The 23,123-nt window shown below is 46.5% G+C and overlaps 1 protein-coding gene across 1 annotated transcript in view; it reads right to left on the bottom strand.

The window, feature by feature from the left end:
* Nucleotides 1-904: 904 nt before the first annotated feature.
* The window catches only part of MGMT (O-6-methylguanine-DNA methyltransferase), a 64,867-nt gene continuing 42,648 nt past the window's right edge, over nucleotides 905-23,123 (bottom strand). The window contains exons 2-3 of the mRNA XM_011970043.1: nucleotides 9,297-9,436; nucleotides 905-1,220 (exon numbers count right to left, since the gene is read on the bottom strand). Of these exons, the coding sequence (XP_011825433.1) occupies nucleotides 1,011-1,220; nucleotides 9,297-9,436 (350 nt within the window). The 3' untranslated portion in view covers nucleotides 905-1,010. The remainder of the gene's footprint in view (nucleotides 1,221-9,296; nucleotides 9,437-23,123) is intronic.

The following is a 23,123-nucleotide window of genomic DNA, read 5'->3' on the forward strand; positions in this document are numbered from 1 at the left end:
ATGCAGAGCTACAGGTTTCCCTCTAGCTTTTGGATATAGTTAATTATACTGCTAGCATGACAACACGATAACGAAGTATCAGACGGCAGTGCACTGCCCATGCTGGCAACCCTCCCTGCTGCCATCAGTGACATGAGCTGGCCCACCACAGTCGTGACCTTTGACTTCCAGGATCGACATTGGGGTGCTGGGGTCCTAACAGGCCCATGGTCCCTGAGGCCCCTCTGGGGCAGCCCCTGAGATGAGAGGCCCATGTCCCTTCCTACCTGCTGCCCGGAGCACACTAGGCCAGCGAGTGTGGAGCGAGGGTGACACTCGACTCCAGCTCTCAGAGAGGTGCAGACTCCATCGAGCCCGTGTCCAGAGAGCTCTTTGTCTTTCCAAATCTTGGCAAATGGTTATTTTCTACCCACCGGATACAGAGCATAAGTGGATGTATCTTGCATTGGCCTTTTTTGGCAGGTAGGAAACAAAGCTAGAAAACCTCTGTAAGCATTGACTTCCATGGCCTGTTCCCGTTTCCTTCAGTGAGACCTGAGTGTGGGATGCTAGGAACTGTGAGTGGAAAATGTCATCACAGCTGTGGACACAGCCAGGAAGGGAGGCATGGTGGGGATGTGCTGGGGCAGGGCCAGCTTTCTAGTGTGGACGGCCTGGGACAGGCCTTAGCTGGCTCTGGACAGTGGCTGTGGCAGCCGTCTGTGGCCTGATGGTGCCAGACTGTCCCATCCTGGGCTGTGGCCCCAACATGAGCCAGGCCTTCCCCACTCACTTGGCCTGTTTTAATGGACATGAAAAATAGAGCAAGGACAGCGTTAGAGAAGGAAACAAATGTGTGCAGGACCGCGGGCGTCTGAACTCATCCTGCTGGAAAACACGGAAACAGAGAGGGCAGACACGCTTGTTCCCAGGACACTGTCACCTCCTTTAATACGTGGTGCCTCCACGACCCACGTCTGATGCAGTGTTACACGTGTGTGTCGCTCAAACATTCATCCTACTGCACACACTCAGTTTCGGCCAGCAGGCAGGGAGCCCGAGGTAGCCCCCGCTCTCTTGAGCCAGGCCTCTGCCAGTCCTGAGCTCCCTCCCAAGCCTGGCTTCCCCGCCCGGTGGCCTTCGTGGACCAGAAGCCATTCCTTCACGGCCAGTCCTCCGGAGTAGTTGCCCATGGCTCCGCTGCTGCAGATCACTCTGTGACACGGGATGAGGATGGGGACCTGGAAGACAGGGAGGCAGCCGCTGTCAGCCAGGGATCTGGACAAGGAGGTCTTTGGGGTCAAGGCCAAGGCCCTGATTGACAGGAGTCCTGTACCCACCAAGCAGGGGCCCGTGCCGGGGGCAGGCTGTTGGCATGGGTGGGTGCCAGCTATGTCTCAGCATGAACTCCCCCTCCCCTGAGGCCCTTGAGTCCCTGGAGGTCTCGGCATGGGCTGGGGGAGGGACGAATGCCCTGAGGTGGAGTGGGGCATCTTCAGAGAATCACTTTATGCCAAGATTTGAGAGGAGAAAACTGAATTTCACCCGGTGAGTAATTTACAACGTTCACTTACAAAACCGAAAACTACATTTCCAAGTTCTGGTGGTATGTGACGCTCTCAAACGCTCCCCAGACACCACCCTGGCATCACAGGAAACGTCAGAGAAGACCGTACCTGCACAGGCCTCTCCAGCCCATGGCCGGCCAACTGTGGCTGTGGGCCCATGCCGCCCACCACCTGCTTCTGTAAATGAAGCTTTACTGGAACGCAGCCACGCCTTTTTCTCCATACCGGCTGTGGCTGCTTTGCCAAGCCCAACATATTTACTCTCTGGCCCTTGACAGGAGGACTTGGCCAACCCCTGCCTCACGCGGTGCCCAGGAGCGGGATGTGTCTCCCTCTGTAGTCTTGGGGTGCCTGCAGAGGTCTGAGAAGCTCCCTGGTCACCCCCACTGGGGGCAGGGCATGCTCAGCTCCTCCACTGGGTCCCAGCAGGGACCCAGAGCCAGTACCCCTCCCTGCCCTCAGCCCTCCCACAGGCTGCTGCAGCCTCCCCACTCAGGAGCTCGGGGAGACAGAGCTGTCGTCCGGCCGTTCACCTGAGAGTGATGCTGAGCACACACCTGTCTTAAACTAGCAGAGGAGCTTCAAAAATCGAGCTTGCATCACAAGGAAAACTGCCCCCACCCAACCAAAGAGGAAGCAGCGACGGTCAAAAGGGCTCCACCCAGGGACCCAAGGCAGCGACGCTCTCAAGGTGCCATCTGCACGTTCACCCAAACTCACCCACAGCTCAAGATGCTGCCATCCTCATCCCGCACGTGAGGCCAGGGCTGGCACTACCTTGAAAGGGTGAGGGCATGGCTCCAGAGAGCTCCAAGTTGCAGGCAGTGACTCCCACGTGGCTCCCATGCCGCCAGGGACAGGCCTCTGGCTGTAGCCTCCTGGGGCCTCCGGCAGTGCCCAACCTGTTATTTCCTAGCCTGGAGCCAGCACGATCCGGATCTGTGGCTGACCTAAACTCAGGATGCCCTGTGCTGATAGGGGCTGATCCAGAGTGAGGACCACAACCACGCGGCCATGCACAGGCCCCGGATCCTGCCTACCAACTGCTTCTTTATGGTCAGTCCCACCAGGGGAAGGGAATCCCTGTTCCCTCCAGAGGGGCAGGCGCCTCCTTCAGTGCAGTCCTCAGGGAGACTCTGCCTTGGTCCTTTGGCATTGCCCGAGCTGTGTAGACAGGAGGAGCTCCATGGGTCCACTGTCCGGCTGAAGCTCTGAGAGCCACCTGTGGTGGGTGGGGGCAGGTGCTGTGGCCCCTGCCTCTGGTTTCCATGCTGGTGCTGGCCTCCTCCACTCTCACCCCCACAAAGGAGAATGAGTCACTGACCACCGATAAGGGAGGAAGAGGGGTACGCCCATCTTAGCACCATTAGGGCTCCTGCAGGTGACCTGTCTGCCCCAGGGCTCTGGGCGCCCTGATCTCTTCTGAGATTGTCAGCCCCTGCCCTGGCTGGGGGGCCTGAGCTTAGCCAGAGGGGACAATGATGGTGAGTGTAATTCTTGTGGCAATTACTGGGAAGCCACCATGGCCATGCCACTGGCCCCCCACCCGCCCCCTTCAATCTTGCTTTTATCCTAATAAAGCTAAAATCTTGAGGTCTGCTATCCATTTCTCAGTTGGCTCAGAAAAGTGGAAGACAGGGATGTAACATGTGGGCATCTCTCTGGTTGTCCCCCTCTGCCTGGGCAGACAGGGATGGCCACACAGCCTGCATGGCCACTGCAGGGGACTCCAGGGGCTCCAGGGCCATGTGCTTAAGCATTCCAACAAGCAGTTACTGTGAAGAGCTTCCCCAGAACAGCTTCCCAGGAGCATGTGGGGAAGTCTTGCACAGATTTCTAAGGCAAGAATCGGCCGGAGAGCCTCCCAGGCAACGGCCTTCATCCCTAAGTAGCTCATGGTACCTGGGGCGCAGGTGCATGGGTGGGCAGCCACTAAGGGGCCAGGATATCTCGGCGGATGTGTTGGGGGACATGCCTCATCACCGTGCAAAGCATCACAGTGACTGCTCCGTGAAGAAGGTAAACTGCCAATGAGCATAACCATAGGAGCCAGTGCAGGCTCCAGAGGAAGGGGGAAGGGCACCAAGCTTGCTCTGGAAGGTTCTTGGCTGGCACGACATGTGGAGGGCACATGGGAGATGACTAGGGACTGCTTACTGCCTGGCCCCCCTTCCTCCTGCATCCTGAGCTGGAGGGCAGCCCACTCATCCCCACAACCCAGATGGCCCATACATGGATGCTGCAGACCTGGGGCCTCTCCCCGGGCCCTCACACATGGCTGCCCTGCTCCCAGCGTCCTACCCTGATGAGAAAAAACAGCCGTTCCTACAGGATCCCAAGGATGAGGTATGTCCAGGCTACCCCCGTGTATCACTCTGGGTACCCCTGGGTATCACTCCGACTCCACTCTTCTTTTTCTCTCCACGTATCCCCAGCTCAACAGAGAGATGATTTCCGCCCATGCCCAGCTTCCCCACACTCCACCCTTCAAAGCCAGTGAACTGGACAAAGCCATCAGTTACTGGTCAGGTGAGCTTTTAGAGGAAGCAGCTGGGGGCGTGGGTCCAGCGTCTCCAAGCTCTATTTCTTGGGCACCTCTGCTTCCTAGGGAGGTGATTCCTATCCTTGCATCCCCCGAGGCTTTCGGGGCAGACAGCTTGTGTCACTGCCACACACAGACCTGCCACACAGGTTTCATCTGCTGGGTGGCCCTCTGTGGGGCCCAGCTACACACATCCCTGAGGGAGGTGGGGGAAGCCCCAGCCCCCCTTGGAAAGGGGGCTTAAAGCCCCTGGGAGCAGGTATGCCTGTGCCTGATGCTGCTGCATCTTCCACCCCAGCTATGGCCCTCATCACCCCTGCAAGGCCCCACCAGGCCTGTCAGCCTCCAGCCGAATGGAGTCTCGTGCCCAAGTTCATAAGGCTGCTAAGTGGCAAAGAAGGGGCTCTAATCACTCTCCTGCATGGCTCCACGCGCCACACTGCTCCTCCCTGACGTGGACTGTTGAGGTGGGACCTTGTGGGATGGCAGCCGGTGCCGGCAGATGACATGGCTGCAAGATGGGGCTCTGGCTTCCCACATATCACGCAGCTCGTCCTGATTTGACGATGAGTTTGGGTCACCATGGTAATATGCACCAATGACGCAGTCTAAGAGGTTTCTGACGACTATGACATGGGAACACGCAGGTGGCAGAGGGCTGACTGTTTCCAGCGTTGAGTTTAATAGAGTGAGGTGTAGTAACTGCCAAGTTCTGGAACAGCCGAGAAGCCGTCTTCCGGAAGGAGTCACAGGAAATCTCCAGGATGGAATATTTACCCTGATGGACGATTTTTATCAAATACAACAGTGCCATTAATAATTGCTGTGAGGGCACTATCAGATAATACAAATTCACCTTTTTGGCTGATAAAGAGGGAGGCATTTAATTCAGTCTCGGTTTATAAACATTTAGGCACCAATTCAGCTTTCCTGCCTGACAGCAGACTTCACAGCAGAGCTTCGGTTTTTCTTCTCTCCCTCTTCATGAGCTATGAAATTATAAAAATGAGTAAAATAAACGCGTCTCCCTCTCCCTCTTCCTATATATCAATGCAGAGGCCAGGACAGACGGCATGGAGTAACAGTGACCCCGACGGCTAGGACCAGTCCTCACCTTAGCATGCTGTGATGGGGAAGAGCTGACTTACCAAATAGGCACTGTTTTTACCATTAGAAATAGGGAACGCTGCTTCTGTTTGTGTGAATTTTGGTGGCAGGTTTCAGACTATTAAAATAATGAAACCTGCTGAAATGTATCGGGGCCCGAAGGACATTTTCAAAGGATCCGTACCCTCTATGTCCTCTCCTTTAAAGCATGTGCTGCATAAAATGTAATTTTTATCAATAACCAAGAAGCTCATAATATCACAGCTGCATTGAAATCTTCATGCTGTGAAATCTAATTCATCCAATACGCGAATCCATCACTTATGCGGCCCCTTTCTCAAATGCTATAAAACTTCCAAACCCATAGATTTGTTTCCAACAAAAATAACATGAAGGGGCCTTTCAATCAATGATGGAATCCCTCTGATTCTGGTACCAGCTGAATATTTTTTCCAACTTCGCCTTTGTTCTTCCGGGCAGCAGCCCACAAGGGAAAGAGCTTGTTTTCACTTGCAGCCTCATCAATACCTAAATCCTGGTGAACAAGTGACACCGAGAAGCTGTAATCAATAGCTCCCTGTGCGTTTTTTTCTTCTGGTCAAATGGTTCAGCTCCACTGACAACCCTGACACTTAGAACATGATGCTAAGTCTTTATCAGCAGCCATCTGGGTGACTGGCAGAACAAGACTCGGGGGGTCATTAACGCTCATGGCAATCTGTGAATAAACTAACTCCTCAGGAATGCATTTGTTTAGAAAAAGGTGGGGAGACTCTCTGTGCCATGTATCGATTGCCTTTGAACTGCATTTAGCAAATTCTGTCTGAGGATGAAGAGGAAGGGTGCTTTGTGGAGGGGTGGGCCGTAAGGAGTTTTCTACTCAATATACTGGGAAACTGACCATCCTCTCCTGCTGGGTTGGGGAGACAGCCTTCCAGGAATGCTGACCAACCACCTTACACTGGCTGGTGAGTCCTTCCTGGAAAATTCTGGAGAAATCAAGCTCCTAGGATAGAGGAAACCCCTGCATGGCAAAAGCCATCCCTTACTCTGGTTGGGGAAGAGAAACCCATGCCGACAGCACATGCAGTAATATGAACCAGCATGTGCTCCTGCTTATTGCAAGCCACCTAAGGAATTAATGCACAATGAGCTTTACGATGTTTCCTAACGTTCCAAGTCCATTTTTCACTCCCCCCCTTAAATGCACAATCACTCCATTCAGCCTGAATATAAGGGATGTTTTCAATGAGCGAGTCTCAGCGATGCACCGTCTGGGCTGGAGTGGATGTGTGCAGGCTTCCGGCTGGGACGCGGCTGTCAGCGCCAAAGGGAAACATCCTGAGGACACTGACAGCAGCGATGGCTCACTGCTGGCCAGGGCTCTTCCTCCCTCAAGTCCCTGGGTCACCTTTTCATCCTCCCAGCCCATTCTAATGAGGTTTCTAATGGGAATTTGGGAGCCTGTCAACCTGAATGATAGTAAACTATGTAGCTGAAGGCTTCTTGCAGGAATATCTCTGGCATATCTGTGCTATAATTTGAGGCGTCTGTGGGCACCGTAGCCGTGAGTCCTGCTGCAGCCTCCTCCTCAGGTTGAAGGTCACTGCACACGGTGGAGCCCACAGAAAGGCCGCAGGAGGCCACCACCGCCTGGCAGCCCTCGGCACAGGAGGCACGTGGACGCTGAGAAGGGCAAGACTTGGTGCTTGTAGAACCCTCCTGCTTGATGCTGTGCTCACCTCCAGTCTTGGCTTTGCCATGTGACGGGGTGTCGATGTGTGGACTTTACACATCAGGGTTTTACAACCCATGTGATACTACTTCATACATTGCAGTGACTGAGGTCATACTGGAACAGAGACACTCATAGAGATTAATAGCAGAAGAGAGTCACGCTGGTTTGCAGAACAATAAATGTCTCCGAATATCGCCACAAGCAGGATTGCTAACCAGCGACGGCATCTTCACTGCAGAGTGAGAAACTGCTGGCGTCACGAAAGGCTGGTGGGGGAGAGTGTTGCCACGCTGCACACGTCAGTCAGTGGAGCTTGTCTTTACAGCAAAAGGGGAGCTGCACACATGAGGGAGCGAGCAGAGTCGGTGCCCACCGACGGCACCACTCCCATCTTCCCATGTGTGCACGCAGGGAGCAGAATCCACCTCAGCGGGGAGAAGACAAGGACTTACTCTCCTCAAAGGGCACAAAGAGTAGACACTGCCTGAAACAGTCACTGCACTGATGCAGGAAGAGAACCCCTAAAACCCCATTCGCATCCACAGTTCTCACGGGCCCTACACGGAGCCACCACACAACGGCATCTGAGTTGCCTTTTCATCAGGTTGAACACCTCAAAACTGACTCAGAGCCGGGGAGAAGACAGCGGCCTTCCAGAGGGGGATGTAGGTTAAGCTTTACTGGGAAACGTCAAAAGCCATCCTCAGAAATTTGATTAAGAAACACCTCCCAACGTGCCGTAAAAATCAGACCCCTACGGCGTGGTGCAGATGTTTTACGACACTGTAGCTGAAGACTCTGCAATTAACGTGCAACAGGTGCAAAAGGAAAGGCCCACTGCACCCACCAGCCACTGTCACCAACACTGAGGACAGGAAGAGATGGAGGAGGGGGGATGGTGGCTGTCCCTGTGGTATCTCCCTCCTGGGATATTTGGGATATTTTAACAGGGCAGAAAGCTCACCTGGATTAGGGCGCACATTACGACAATGAAATCCACTGCAAACCTACCGGACTTGCTTTTTACGGACTAACAATGCAGTTTTGTGTAAAAGTCTACGTAACTGTCTTCTCCTAGAAACGGAGGCTCTGCCCCCGGGCTGCCGCGGCGGGCAGCAGGAGCCGCAGGCTGTGGTGTGAACCCGCCGGCCTCTGCCGCTGTGGGCAGGGATGGAAACAGTTTTGGAAACAGACAGCAAAGCCACAGCAATTTTTCAAAAAGCGAGGCCTATCTGATGTAGTAATTTCCCATCCCATGATGGAGTGATCATGTCTCGCTCCCTGATCAGATGGTATGCTTCCGTCATGTTAGAAACTTTCACAGAGCTTTCGGGAGAAGACATTGCCAACGTGACACACACCCTCACTGGGTGAATATTCCAGGGGCGTTCTCGAGGTTGTGTGGGTTCTCCCAATGGGCCACGCAGATGGGAGCACCCTTCCTGCCCACACAGGCACGCGTGGCCTTGGCCACGCCCACATGGCATGCTGTGTGTGACTTCCCCCTTCATGCCAGATGGCCTGCGGCCCAGTTGCCAGGCCCGGGTGCTGTGAGATGGGACAGCAAGGGCACCCACATTGCCCCCAGGCACCACAGGCCATGCTGCTCACCCGTGCTGTGTCCCGGTTGGGCCTTGTCCTCTGGGGAGCACGGCCTGAGGCTGCATAGCCTGGGAGCCTCGAGTTCAGTGAAACCTGACTGCAGACGCGTGGGAAGGATGAGGACACAGAAGGGCTCTGGGGAGGGTGCCATCCCTGCTGAGACAGGAGGTGTGTGTGGTCCAGGTCCCTCGTCCCATGCTGCAAGGCCTCCCGCCTTGTGTGCTCCCATGTGATGCTTTAGCTCTTGAGACCCAGGGAGCCCTGGGCCTCAGGGGGACTGCAGCCCGCAGAGAGATGGGGTTGGATGTGCACCCTTGCTCGGCCATCCTGCTAGGATGAAGGCACCTCGCAGGTAGGCCTTTTTGTCTGTTTTGTTAGCTGCTGTACTCTGGGCACCCAGAAGAGTGTGGACTATAAAACTGGTACCCAACACTTCCACCTGCTGAGTGAGCAGGTGGGGCCCCCTGTGCCCGCTTGCCACTCCTCTAGGCTCCCTCCTCTCCTGCTCACTGGGACAACCAGGAGCTCATGCAGTGGAGACGTGCTCCCGGGGTGGGGGAGCTTCCAGGAGTGTGGTGCTGGGGTAGCCTCCTTGCCTCTTCTGGAGGCATCTGGCACAATGGTCCCTATCACAGATGTTGCCCCTCTGCCCACCCCAGCAGCACAGCCTGCCTTCTGGGGAAACACGTGGGATCAGATGACACCCTGCCGCCTGCGTGCACCCGCCACCCACAGCCATGCCCGTGCCACGAGAACTCACAGGATTGTTTCTCATTGCTCCTCCCACAGCTCGCGCAGCTTTGGGGTTGCCTGCCAGGGCTGCTAATTGCTGGTAAGAAATCACTTCTCCGAATTTCACAACCTTCAGCAGCTTCCATAACACCTGTCTGGTGAACGACTCTGAAAGGAAGAATGCAGGATGATGTTATTTGGACAAATGGCTTCAGCAGCTCTGATATAAATAGCCGCTAGTCCCAAAACAGGAAACGCATCGACACAAATAGAGGTGTTATACTCAATTAAAACACAGCCTCCATGCACCGCTCCACCACCATGTCACCAGACAAGGAGACGCGAGCGTGTGGCAGGCCACCACGCAGGCTGGCCCCTTGGAAGGCATCCCTGGAGCTGGCACTGCAGGTTTGCAATTTCTTTCTACCTTCCCTCCAACCCCGTGTTCCACGCGGGGTTGCGTGTGCCACCCTTCTAGCGACTGGGCGTGTGTAAGTGAGCGCATGGTTCAATTAATGCGCACAGAAGTCCCTGCTGCCCGCCTACTTGGAAATCTTTTGTACTGCTGGTTAATTTCCAACTTCAACTGGGACAAAGAAGGCAAAAGCAGCCACAAGCCAGGCTGCGATATTATGCTGGCTGTCCACATCCAGCCGTGCGCGGGATTCCCCCAGCTACTGCTCGGAGTGCCAAGCACCACAGTACGCAGGGGCTGGCGGTGACCTTGGCTACAGGCATCTTTAGTGAATGGGGCTGCAAAAATAAAATGACTTGATTCCCATTTAAATTGAGTAACCACATCCAATTGCATTTGTGCCGCGCCCTGCTGCAGGAATGAGGCGGCAATCGCAGGAGAACATTCTCTCCCTCTGCCTCCAGGTTTCAGAACTGTTACCTGGGAGTGGTGTTGGCAGGAGAGAAACCCGGGCACGTGAAGAAGGCCGGTCTGAATCAGTACCTATTGTCTTTCCAAGCGGGACATGCAGCTCAGGAGCACTGGAGACAGAGCCACGTCCTCCATCGCAGGGGCTCAGCCCTCCAGGGACAGGAGTTTCTCAATAGTGGCAACAAAGGGAAGGCTTCCGCGGGCAGGAACGAGGTTCCGAGTGTGTCCACAAGAACACTAATTACACTTGGTGCCAAGCTGGCAAAGTGCGATTTGGTTCTTAAAGGACACACACCCTTACATGTGTGTTAAATAATAAAAATCACTTCTTAACTGAAGGGAACGATAATCACTTCACTGGGAAAAAAAAATCTGTTTAGTCTTTATTATAACATTAAGCAAATTAAACATCAGCATAATCCAGGTGATACTAGAAAAGGGTCATCAAAGAAATTAACTTTGTTGTTCATTAATTTACATGGATTAGTAGAGGGCAAAAAGATAGCAAATGTGCTCTAGTTTTTTATGATATAATTTCAAACTGTACACCATTTGTGGCAGGAGGGTGACTTTGGGGTTAATCAGACTGATTTGTCCTTTTAATTGCTTTCTATTCAAAGAAAATTCATTAGATAATGTTCTCTTCAAAATTCATGAATCAATTTAACTGAAGAAACCACATTAACAGCTTCGGGTTCATTAGCACATGCAGTTGTATTACCGGCTGATGGCTGGGGGGTTTCCTTGGGCAAATGCACTCTGTTTACTGTCATTTCTTCAGAAAGCGTTTTGAAATCAAACTGTTAATCATTATTATGGTTGCTGTTGTTGTTATGCCTAACTTTTAAAAAAAGCAAAGCAAAGCGAGGTAGCCTGCTGTTGACTTGGAGGAAAAGAGATTTCTGGGACAGCTGTCTTGGAAAAGAAACAATGAAAGCAGCACGTCAACACCGCAGAAGCAGAGGCCAGTTTCCCGTCTTCCTTGGCGAAGCAGAGTTGGTGGTTTTGTTTTCCGTGCTTTCTGTTAGGTGTTCTGGGAGAACGGCCTGGAACTTTACTCAACTTGTAGGAATGAAATGAGGGAGGTGTGCGTAAACCTAACCGGAGTGCAATGAGGGAGGTGTGCGCAAACCTAACCGGAGTGCAGAGTAGTTCCGAGAAACAATGGCACGGTTCCAAGGGCCTCATCTGAGCGCCAGCCTCGAGTGCTGCTCTGACGAATTGCTGCCAAATTACAGAGCACCTTTCTTTCCAAGTGTAAAAGTGTCGTATAATAAAACAATTATATGTCCATAGATGAGCACAGAGTTTATCAAACACGTTCAGCTTCATTGTCAGCTTCTCATGGGAAACCATTTCTTAACTGGTCCGTACCAGGCAACATATGAGGAAGTATAGCTCAAACAATGCAGTATTTAGCAATCAGGCGCCTGATTTTACAAATGTATCTGAAAACTCAGTTTCACCCTGCAGTGAACAAATGCAGTAATTAGTTGAAGCAGCTCTCAAAGAGCACAGTGCTTCTAACCTCAGCCTATGTGAAATCACATGGCTGAACAACACCTGTTTTGAAGAGGGGCAACCCTTGCTGTTAAGCATCATTATCTAAAATTGAGTGAAATCCACTCGCAGACATTCACGCATGTGGAAAACAGAAGTTCTTGAGGTTGAGGTGACCACATCAGTCCTCAGTAGCTGGCACAATCACTTCAGGTGGCCCAAAGGGGCAACCATTAAAACAGCAGCCTTCTGGTCCAGGTGCAGAGGCTCACACCTGTAATCCTAGCACTTTGGGAGGCCAAGGCGGGTGGATCATGAGGTGAGGAGTTCGAGACCATCCGGGCCAAGATGGTGAAACCCCATCTCTACTAAAAATAAAAAAATTTAGCTGGGCATGGTGGTGCTCGCCTGCAGTCCCAGATACTTGGGAGGCTGGGGCAGAAGAATCACTTGAACTCAGGAGGCAGAGGTTGCAGTGAGCTGAGATCGCGCCACTGCACTCCAGCCTGGGCGACACAGTGAGACTCCATCTCAAAAAACAAAAAACAATGCCCCCCAGCAGCCTTCTTTAGCCATGGGCCTCCCCAGAGAGCAGCCGTGAGACCTGGGGGCTCTATGACGCAGCCTCCGAATGCCACATTCTGGATGTTCCTCTCTCTTACCCCTTACTTCCCTTGTTTCCTTCCCAAACTCACACTTGCTCCTGCCTGTCCTGTGGTGCTGGGTACCTTGGGCTGGGCTTCCGTGGCTGGGGTCAAGGGAGAGGACCTGCTTCTTGGAGTCTCTGCATCTGAAGGACATGGCTATTTTCATTTCGGCTTGGACAGCTATTTAAATGTGTGCACCGGGAGGCTGAGGCAGGAGAATGGCATGAACCTGGGAGGTGGAGCTTGCAGGGAGCCGAGATTGTGCCACTGCACTCCAGCCTGGGGGACAGAGCAAGACTCTGTCTCAAAAAAAAAAAAAAAAAAAAATGTGTGCACCCGTAACTGCTTCACCCAGAGAAGACTGTTTTCTAAACTCTCTGCCTGCATTGTGCATCCTCCGCCAAGGGTCTGGGTGCCCTTTTCTAATGCTGGTCACGGGAGAAATCGTTTTGTTTCACAGACACTGGGTTTTTACGCAAGGTGTTTTCATGCCACACCATGGAGTGGAGCTCAAGGCTCTGAGCAGGCCTGACACCTGAACCTGGACCAACTCAGCCAAACCTAACTCCAATAAGGAAGACAGCACACACCAGAGTACGGCAGGAGGACACAGACCGGGACCAGCCTGGGTCTGCCACCGCCGAGCTCAGACACATCACTTCCTTATCCTGGGTGTCCATCTCTCCTCTGTGATAATCTGCTAAGAGCCACCTCAGCAAACACGCCTGTGTACCCGCTGCACACAGCCAACACGCCTGTGTACCCGCTGCACACAGCAAACACGCCTGTGTACCCGCTGCACACAGCAAACACGCCTGTGTACCCGCTGCACACAGCAAACACGCCTGTGTATCCACTGCACATAGCCAGGCTCAGAGCACCGTCAACAGCAGGGCTGGCCAGGCAGCTGGCCTTCTCTGAGATCAGGGCTCAGACAAGCACTGAGGGTCTCTTCCCTGGGAGGCAGACCATTATGCTTCCAAGTTCTTGAGGAGGAGTCTCCTTTCCCTCTACCATCACAGCTCCCTGGGTGGTGACCTGTTAAGGTCCATGTGGTTTCCTGGGGGGAAGGGGTGCCCTTCAGCAGCCCAGGTTTTGGGACTTTTCCTTAGCCAGGCTGCAGCTAGCAGGGGCACACCCAGGCCCATACACACAGGTGCTACCTGGGGGGCTGTGTCTGGGGAGCATCTCAGTAGCTGTGCTGTGGCCATGGCCAACAAAGAACAACAGAGAGCAAGAAAGAGCAGGGCCCCAGCTCCTGCAGGACGTCCCTGTGTAGCAGCCACTGGCCTGGAAGGGGGATCCCCAGGAGCTGGTGTCCCTGGCACAAGTCACAGCTATCTGGCCTAATGCTGCCTGGCCATCAAAAGCAGCCAGAATAAACTAACCTGAAACACTAAGATGGAGGGAAAGGGGGATTCTGGTTCCAGGTAAAATGAAGCAAGCACTCCATACTCGTTTCTTCTACTGAATGTCTTTATAAAACCTGGACAGAAGGCACAGAGCAGCTACGTGAGGGCTGGGAAGAGTCAGTAGTAGTGGGCAGCCTTGGAAAGAAGATAAGAATTTCAAGTATCATGGAAAAGATGAATGGGCTTCCTGGGTTACCCCTCTGTTGTCCTCAGCCCAAACTTACTACAGCCTGAGCCCTGGAGGCAGAGCCTAGCACAGCTGGGGAGCCTCCTAGGGGTTCTAATCCACTTTGAAGAAGGAAGAGCATCTCCTACTGCTATGGTTTCAATGTGTTCCTGTGTTGGAAACAACTGCCACCATGACAGTGTAGAGGTGACGAGGTCATGATGGCCCCTCCCTCAGGAATGGATGAAGGCTGCTACTGCTGGAATTGGTTATCGAGGGACTTTGGCCCCTTTTTTTCCTGCCTTGCATGCTTGCTTGCCATGGGATGCCTTCCACCACGGATGGCCCTCAGCAGATGCTGGCATCATGCTCTTGGACTTCTCAGCCTCCAGAACTATGAGCCCAATAAATTCCTATTCTTTATCAGTTACCCAGACAGCAGTGTTGTTATAGCAGCAGAAAATGGGCTGAGACAACTATGTTCAGGGCAAGTGAGGAATCATCCCTTTTTGGTGTTATCTCTGAGCCCTTGAACCTCAGCTCCTCCCTAAGCAATCCTGTGGTGTGGGTAACAACAGGGGTCACAGGAGCCCAAACCAGTGAAGGGGAAATGGTCCCTTTCTGATGGGAAGAGGTTTGCTCCCCCTAAGAGGTGGGCGAAATGTCTTTGCTTTTTACCTCTGTCTTCCTGATGCTTGGACCCAGATTGAGGTTTAGTAATAGGAAGAGTTTAGCAGAGTGGGGTAAAGCCCTAGCTGTCCGTCCAGGGGACTGAAGAGGGAGCCCTGAGAACTAAAAAGTGCCAAGAAGATTGTGGAGGAAAAGGAGTTCATGGGAGCAAACCAAAAAGTTGTTGATAAATTTCTGGATTCACCTGTTCAGGTGAGCTGTCTATTTCCCCGCCTGTGCACATGTGGATCTGACCCTAAGCCACAGACTTTGAGAACTGATGTAAGAATTAGGCACTGCCAGTTCCCAAACTGGCTGGTGAGTGGTGCACAAAAGGACTGATCTTAAGAGGACTGCAAAGCGTTTGAAAATTGAACAAATATTGAAGGCTGGTCAGAACTTATGAACTAACTAAATCCAACCAGGTTGACTGCCTCCTAAAACAAAAATATCAACATCATCTGTAGGATTTATATAAAACCCAGAGTCTTATAATATTCAAAATGACCAGGATACAATCCAAAATTACCAAGCATGCAAATAATCAGAAAAATAAACTCACCAGGGAGAAGATAATCAACGCATGCCAAGGCTGAGATGACCCAAAAGTTGAAATAATCTGACAAAAAGTTTAAGGGAGCTGTTATAAAAATGCTGCAAGGGAAGACACTCTTGAAACAAATGAAAAAACACAAATAGAAGCTATCAAGAATAATAAAGTAGAAAATTTAGTATTGAAAAATACAATAACCAAAATTAAAAACTGTACTGCATAGGATCAATAGTAGAATGGAGATGCTGAGAAAAGAGTCAATAAAACTGAAGCCAAGTAAACAAAAAATCATCCAAACAACAGAAATCAAAGTATTTAAAATAGACAAAAAGAGAACATGTGAGACAAAGTCAACAGATCTATTTATGTCACTGGAATTACAGAAAGGAAAAAGAGTGTAGTACAGGGAAAAATTCAAAGAAATAATACCTAAAATTTTGTCAAATTTGGCAAAAGATACACAATTGTAGATTTAAGAAGCCCAGAAAATTGCAAACAGGACACACTCAAAGAAATTCATTCCCAGATAAATCATGATCAAACTGTTGAAAGCTTCAGAGAAAGTCTTGAAAGCCGCTAGAGACAAACAATGCATCATGTACAAGGAAACAGTCATTTGAATGACTGTGGAATTCTCATCAGAAACTACTGAGTCCAGAGGAAGTAAAACAGCACTTTTGAAGTGCTGAAAGAAAGAAAAAAACCTGTCAACTCAGGATTCTACATCCGATGTTTAAGAATCCTTCAGGAATGAAGTTAAAGACATTTTCTGATAAAAAGGAAAATCTAAGGTAATTCATGCCAGTAGATCTGATCTTTAGAATGGCTAAAGGAAATTCTTCAGAAAAAAGGGAAATGATGGTTATAGTTATCCATATACTTACTCTAGAGAAGCTTGGAACATCAGGAATGCAGGCAGAGTAAGAAAAATGTAAGTATATGGAAAACTATTACAGGCTCTTTTCCTCAAGTTTTTCAAGATATGTTTATTAGCCAAAAGCAAAGCAAAAATTATGACACGTGAGATGAGATTTTCAATTTATGTAAACATAATGCATGACACTATAACGTAATGGGAGAGTTAAAAGGATCTATATAGTCATAAGATTTCTATATTCCACTTAAAAAGGTAAAATAGTGATTCTAATTAGACTGTGAAAGAAAGTATTATAATCCCTAGAACAGTCACGAGAAAAACTATATGAAGAGATATAGTAAAAAACACAACAAATAAAACAAAATACTAAAACCAGTTAAAAATAGCCCAAAAGAAGGAAGGAAGAAAAAGGAAAGACGGAACAAACAATAAAATGTTAGAACTAAATTCAAACATTAATAATTACACTAAATGTAAATGATCTAACCACACCAAGGAAAAGATAGAGACTGTCACAACAGATTTTTAAAAACATGCACAAGAAAACGTTGTCATAAGGAATTCACTTCAAATGATACCTGTAGGTAGGTTAAAAGAAAATGGATAGAAAAGCGTATACCATGCAAACACAAATGTAAAAAAAAGTTAATACAAGACAAAGTAGACTTAAGAGCAAAGAAAATTCCCAGAGGGTAAGAAGGATTATTACACAGTGAGAGGGTCAATTCACAAAGGCAATACATCAATTTTAAATGTATATGTGTCTAACAACAGATTTCAAAACTCACGACAAAATTCAAGGAAAATTAGACCAATCCAGAATTATATGTGGAGACCTAAACACTTCTTTCTCAATAATCAATAGAACTAGGTGACAGAAAATCAGCAAAGATACACAAGTAAAAAACCCTATCAACCGACTGGATCTAATGGATATTTACAGAACATTCCACTCAATAACAGTAGAATCTATACTCTTTTCAAGGGTACATAAAACATTGACCAAGATAGGCCATATTCTGGGCCATAAACCCTAACACATGCAAAATGACTGCAATCATACAAGTTACATCCTCTGATCATAATGGAATTAGACTAGAAATCAACAAAAACCATAACAGAAAATTCTCCAAACATTTGAACAGTAAACATATCATTTCTAAATAATCAATAGGTCAAAGAGAAAGTCTGAAGGAAAATTAAAAGAATATACTGAACAGAATGAAACTGAAAATAAAGCATATGAAATTTTATGGGACAAAGCTAAACCAATATTTTGAGGAAAATTTACAGTACTCAGTGTCTGTATTAAAAAAGAAAGGTCTCAATAATCTAAACTTCCAACTTAAGAAACCAGAAAAAGAAGAGAAAAATAAACTCAAAACAACCAGAAAGGAAATAATTAAGGCAAAGGCGAAAATCAATAAAATTGAAAACAGACAAATGATAGAGTAAAATCTGTGAAATTAAAAATGAGTTCCCTGAAATGATGAATAAAATTTATAAATCTCTAAAAGACTGACAGAAAAAAAGAAACAAATAATCAATATTAGGAATGAAAGAGAAGATATTGCCACAGATCCCACAGATATTAAAGAGATAATAAAGTATTCCCACAAATAACTGTACTAAAATCCAACAACTGTGAATAGACCAAATTATCAAAACTACAAACTACCAAAACTCATCCAAGATGAAACTGAATACTCCTATAACTATTAAAGAAGTTCAATTCATAGCTTACAATCATCTGAAAAAGAAACCTCTAGGGCCAAGATGATTTTACCAGTGAATTCTAGAATATGTTTTAAAAATAAGATTGATTTGACGTAATTTTTTCCAGAGAAAGGAACATTTTCTAAAGTGTTTTATGAGACCAGCACTACTCCACCATCAAAACCAGAAAAAGTCACAAACCTGAAGAGTACAGTTCAGTGTATCTTATGAACACAGGGTAAAAACCCTCAATAAAATATTGGCAAATCAAATCCAGCAATACATAAAAAGAACAAGATATCAAAATTAAGCGGGTTTTGTCCCAGGAAAGCAAGGCTGATTCAATATTTGAAAATGAATCTACATTATGAAACTACAGTAATCAAGACAGGGTGGCACTGGTAAAAGGACAGACACATAGGTCAATGAAACAGGCACACACAGATATACAATCATTCCTTGGTATCCACTGGGTATTGGTTCCAGGACCCTTCTAGAATACCAAAATCCATGGATGCTCAAGTCCCTGATACAAAATGGCACAGTATTTGCATATAATCCGTGCATATCCTCCTCTAGACTTTAAATCATCTCTAGATTACTTAGGATATCTAGAACAATGTAAATGCTATGTAAATAGCTGTTATACTGTATTGTTGAGAGAATAATGACAAGGAGAAAAAGTCTGTACACTTTCAGTAAAGATGCAACTGTTCTGTCCTTGTTGATGAACACTTTTTATCTGCAGTTGGTTGAATACACGGATGTGGAACCCATAAATACAAGGGCCAAACGTAGACTTTGACAAAGATCTGTGACAAAAAAAGCAAAAGCAATTCAATGGAGAAAGGATAGTCTTTTAACAAATGGCCCTGGAACAATTAGACACCACATGAAAAAGAAGTGAATCTAGATACAGACTTTATACCTTTCTCAAAAATGAACTCAAAATGGATCATGGACCTAAATCTAAAAGGGAAAATCATAAACTTTCAGAAGATAACAGAGGAGAAAATCTAAGCAACCTTAGGTTTGGAGAAGAGTTTTTAGATACAACATGATTCATGAAAGAAAAAATGAATAACCTGGACTTCATTACAATTAAAAACTTCTTTACTGCAAAAGATGCTGAGACTCTGAAAATGACAGACAGACTGGGAGAAAATATATGTAAGACATATCTGAAAAAAAGCCTGCATCCAAAATATATTATAAAAAGACTCTTAAAATTCAACAAGAAAAAATTCAAAAAACCCAATTAAAAAATGGGCAAGTCTTAACAGACCCTTCACCAAAGAATATATACAGGTGACAAATAAGCACAAGGAAAGATACTTAGCATAATTCGTCTTTAGGAACTGCAAACTAAAACAATGAGTATGACTACCATGGCTTTTAGAATGGCTAAAATCCAAACACTGACAGTACCAAAAACTGCTGGCAAGGATGTGGAGCAAAAAGGATAATTAATCTTTGCTGATGGGAATGGAAAATGGTACAGCCACTTTGGAAGACTGTTTTGCAATTTCTTTCAAAGCCGGAGTCTTACCATGCGATCCGGCAATTGCACACCTAAGTATTTACTCAACTGATTTGAAAACTGACATCCTCACAAAAACCTGCCTCTGGGAAAGTTTAGAGCAGCTTTACTCACACTGCCAAAAGTTGTAAGCAACCAAAATGTCATTCAATAGGTGAATGGATAAACAACTATGGTACATCAATACAATGAAATATTATTCAGTGAAAAAAAATGAGCTATGAAGCCACAAGAAGACACAGAGAAAGCTAAATGCATATTGCTAAGCAAAGAAAGCCAGTCTGAAAAGGCTACATATTGTATGATCCCAACTAGATGACATTCTGGCAGAAGCAAAACTATAGAGACAGAAAAAAGATAAGTGGTTGCCAGGGGCACTTGCAGAAGGAGCAGGGGACTGAATAGGTGAAGCACAGGGGAATTTTTAGGGTGTAAAATTATTTTGTATGTTACTGTAATGGTGAAAACACGATATCATACATCTATCAAAGGCCATAGAACCTTACAGCATAAAGAGTGAATCTAAGCAATGTATGCAAATTAACAACAAAACATTCAGGAGATCAGGGGATCCTGGGAAGAAACACAGACTGTGACAAGAGAATCTGACTGTATTATAAACTTAGAAAACATCCTCACTGAATGGGGGAGGAGAGCTGATTTTTCCAAAAGTAACTTGAAAATGAGTGGAGTCTAAAAGACTAAAGGCAAAAGGAACTGCACATAAATACTGAACTCTAGTTGATAAACTTGTTTCCCATAAGCATAGATGTTAAACTCCCTGATACTATTCTATATGTATACTGGACTTGAATAATTAAGTAAATGGATGGCAGAAAGTGTGAGCCAGGTTTCTCATTGTGAGTGGGAGTTTACAGATAAGTAAGGAGAGGAGGCCAGAAGAATCCATGTGATAATGGATTAGAGTTGTAGATATCAGTAGGAACTAATGTTTAGCTTAATATACACACAGATAATTGCATATAGAAATCTTCACAATATATATCTCTCCATGGGTTAGTACACACAAAGCTACTTCTGTGGTCTGTCAACTGAGAAGACTTAGAAACACCACCCCCCGCCCACAGCAAGGAGCAAACCTAGTGCCCAGTCTATGGTTTCTCACGCATTTCATAATAAAAGACACCAGACTCTTTCAAGAACTGGCCTTTTCCTTCCTAGGACTGGGACAGGAAATACACAAGATGAGCCTGGAGAAACTTGCCGTATCAGAAAGTCAGGACACACTCCAAAACAAAATGAAGCAAAAGAACAAAGACAAACATTCCAGACAAACCACAATGAGGAGAGTACGACAAAGGGACGCAGGAGCAAACTACACGATCTCCCAAATGGCCAAAACCGGAATAATCTGAGCAACAAAATAAAGTAGTATTGGAAGACAACCCAAAATATCAATATCCCTGGGTCCATACTAATATAAATAAATGACTGAATACAGAAATGGGTGAGGGAGAAGGAAATCTCCCATGCATTCCCAGTAACTTATGTAGATACTCTCTCTTCAAGGAGCATAACTCCCCATTCCTAAGTGTGTTAAGTATAGCGACTTCTTCGGGACAAGTGTAGTATGCAGGGGAAGAGGAGAAGAGTAACTTTATCATGGAGTCACCTGACAAACACCACTACCCACCCAGGTAATCAAGGTTGACATCAACACTGATAAATGACACTGACAGTATGAGTCCTTGATATGATCTGAGGAAAATGACAGCTTACCTATGTGGTTTTTCTCCTCACACACTATAACCCCAGTCAAATCATGAGAAAAGTATAAAACATTACAAGAGGAACATTCTGTAAAATAGTTAATCAGTACTCCTTAACACTGTCTAGGCCATCTATAACTAAGGACCCGTCACAGCCAAGAGGGGCCAAAGAAGCTAGGATGACTAGATGTAATGCAGTATTCTAGGCAGGATCCTGGAATGGAAGAAAGGCACTAGGTAAAAACTAAGAAAACTTTAAGAACATATGGACATTAGTTAATATTAAGGTACCAACACTGGTTCATGAATCATAACACAGGTACCACACTAATGTAGGATGTCAAGTGTAAATGTCATCATCATAAGAATCAAAGGTATAATGTGGGAAAACAGGTGTGGAGTATCAGAGAACTCTACTAATTTTTCAACTTTTCTGTAAATCTGAAACTATTCTAAAAACAAAGGCTATTAAAATGAACATTATCATATTAATATTCTAGAAAAACATATAATCTACATCAAGGCCAAAAAATATTTAATAACAATTCAACATCCATTCATGATAAAAGCTCTCAGCAACCTAAGAATAGAAGGTAATGTCCTCAATCTGACAATTGTACCTGCAAAAAACTCACAGCTAACATCACATTTAACTACGCAAAAAAAGCAAGATGAGGAAACAGAAGACAATTTATTTTAGAAAAGAAGAAATAAACTCCCTATTTGCAGACAACATAATGGTCTATGGGAAAATACCCAGGAAATAATAGAAAAGTCTTAGAACTAGTAAGTGAGTTTAGCAAAGTCACTAGATACAAGCTTGCTACATAAAAATCAATCACTTTTCTATATACCACTGATAATGGCTCCAACCAAAATAAAATACTTAGATGTAAATCTAACCATCTGTATATAGGCTCTGTTTGTTGAAAATTACAAAACGCTGAAAAAGTAATCACAAGAATGTCTGAATAACTGAGGAGATATATCATGTTCATGGAAATCTCAATATCATGAAATTTTAATTCTAAAAACTGACCTATAGATTTATTATCATTCCAATCAAAAACCCTAGGAGAATTTTCTGTAGACAGACATGTGGACTCTAAAATTTAGATGAAAGGACAAAGGATTGAGACTGGCCAACGTATTTTACAAGAGACAAAAAAGGTTAGAGAAATCACACTGACAGGTTTCAAGACTTCCTATACATAATAATAATTATGTATTTGCAAAGGGATAAATACTCAGATTGTTGGAGTATTGATGGAGTTACCGGATGGAGTTAACGGAACAGAAGAGAGATTTCCAAAACAGACCTACTAAAGTACAACCAAATGTTTACTGACAAAGATGCAAAGGAATTTCAATGAAGAAAGCAGATTATTTTCAAAAAGTGGTGCTGGAAAATTGGATATCCATAGGCAAACAGCGAAACTTGATGTAAATCTCATGTCTTACTTAAACAAATTAACTCAAAATATATCATAGATTTAAATATAAAACATTAAACTAAAAAAAGAAAATACATGACAAATCTTCATGACCGGGGATTAGGCAAACAGTTGTTAGATATGTCCTCCAAATCATGATAAAAAAAGAGAGAGATAAATTGAACTTCATTAAAAAGGGAAAAAAATTGGTTTGTGAAAAAGGTTGGTCTATGAAAGGCAGGTTTTTTTTTTTTTTTTTTTTTGAGTCTTGCTCTGTCACCCAGGCTGCAGCAAAGTGGCGCAAACTTGGCTCACTGCAAGCTCCGCCTCCCGGGTTCATGCCATTCTCCTGCCTCAGCCTCCTGAGTAGCTAGGACTACAGGCGCCCGCCACCATGCCCAGCTAATTTTTTGCATTTTTTTTTAGTAGAGATGGGGTTTCACCGTGTTAGCCAGGATGGTCTCGATCTCCTGACCTCGTGATCCGCCCGCCGTGGCCTCCCAAAGTGCTGAGATTACAGGTGTGAGCCACCGTGCTTGGCCGAAAGTCAGTGTTAAGAGAATAAAAGACTAGCTACTACTAGCTAGGAGAAAGTATTTGGAAATAAGAAATCCAACAAGAGTTCTATCCTATCCAGAATATATAAAGAATTTTCCAAACTCAACAGTTCCAAACTGAAACTCAACAAACCACATAACTTAAAAAAAAGGCAAAAGACTTGAATTG

The sequence above is a fragment of the Mandrillus leucophaeus genome, unplaced genomic scaffold, assembly GCF_000951045.1.
Source record: "Mandrillus leucophaeus isolate KB7577 unplaced genomic scaffold, Mleu.le_1.0 Scaffold926, whole genome shotgun sequence".
NCBI lineage: Eukaryota > Metazoa > Chordata > Mammalia > Primates > Cercopithecidae > Mandrillus > Mandrillus leucophaeus.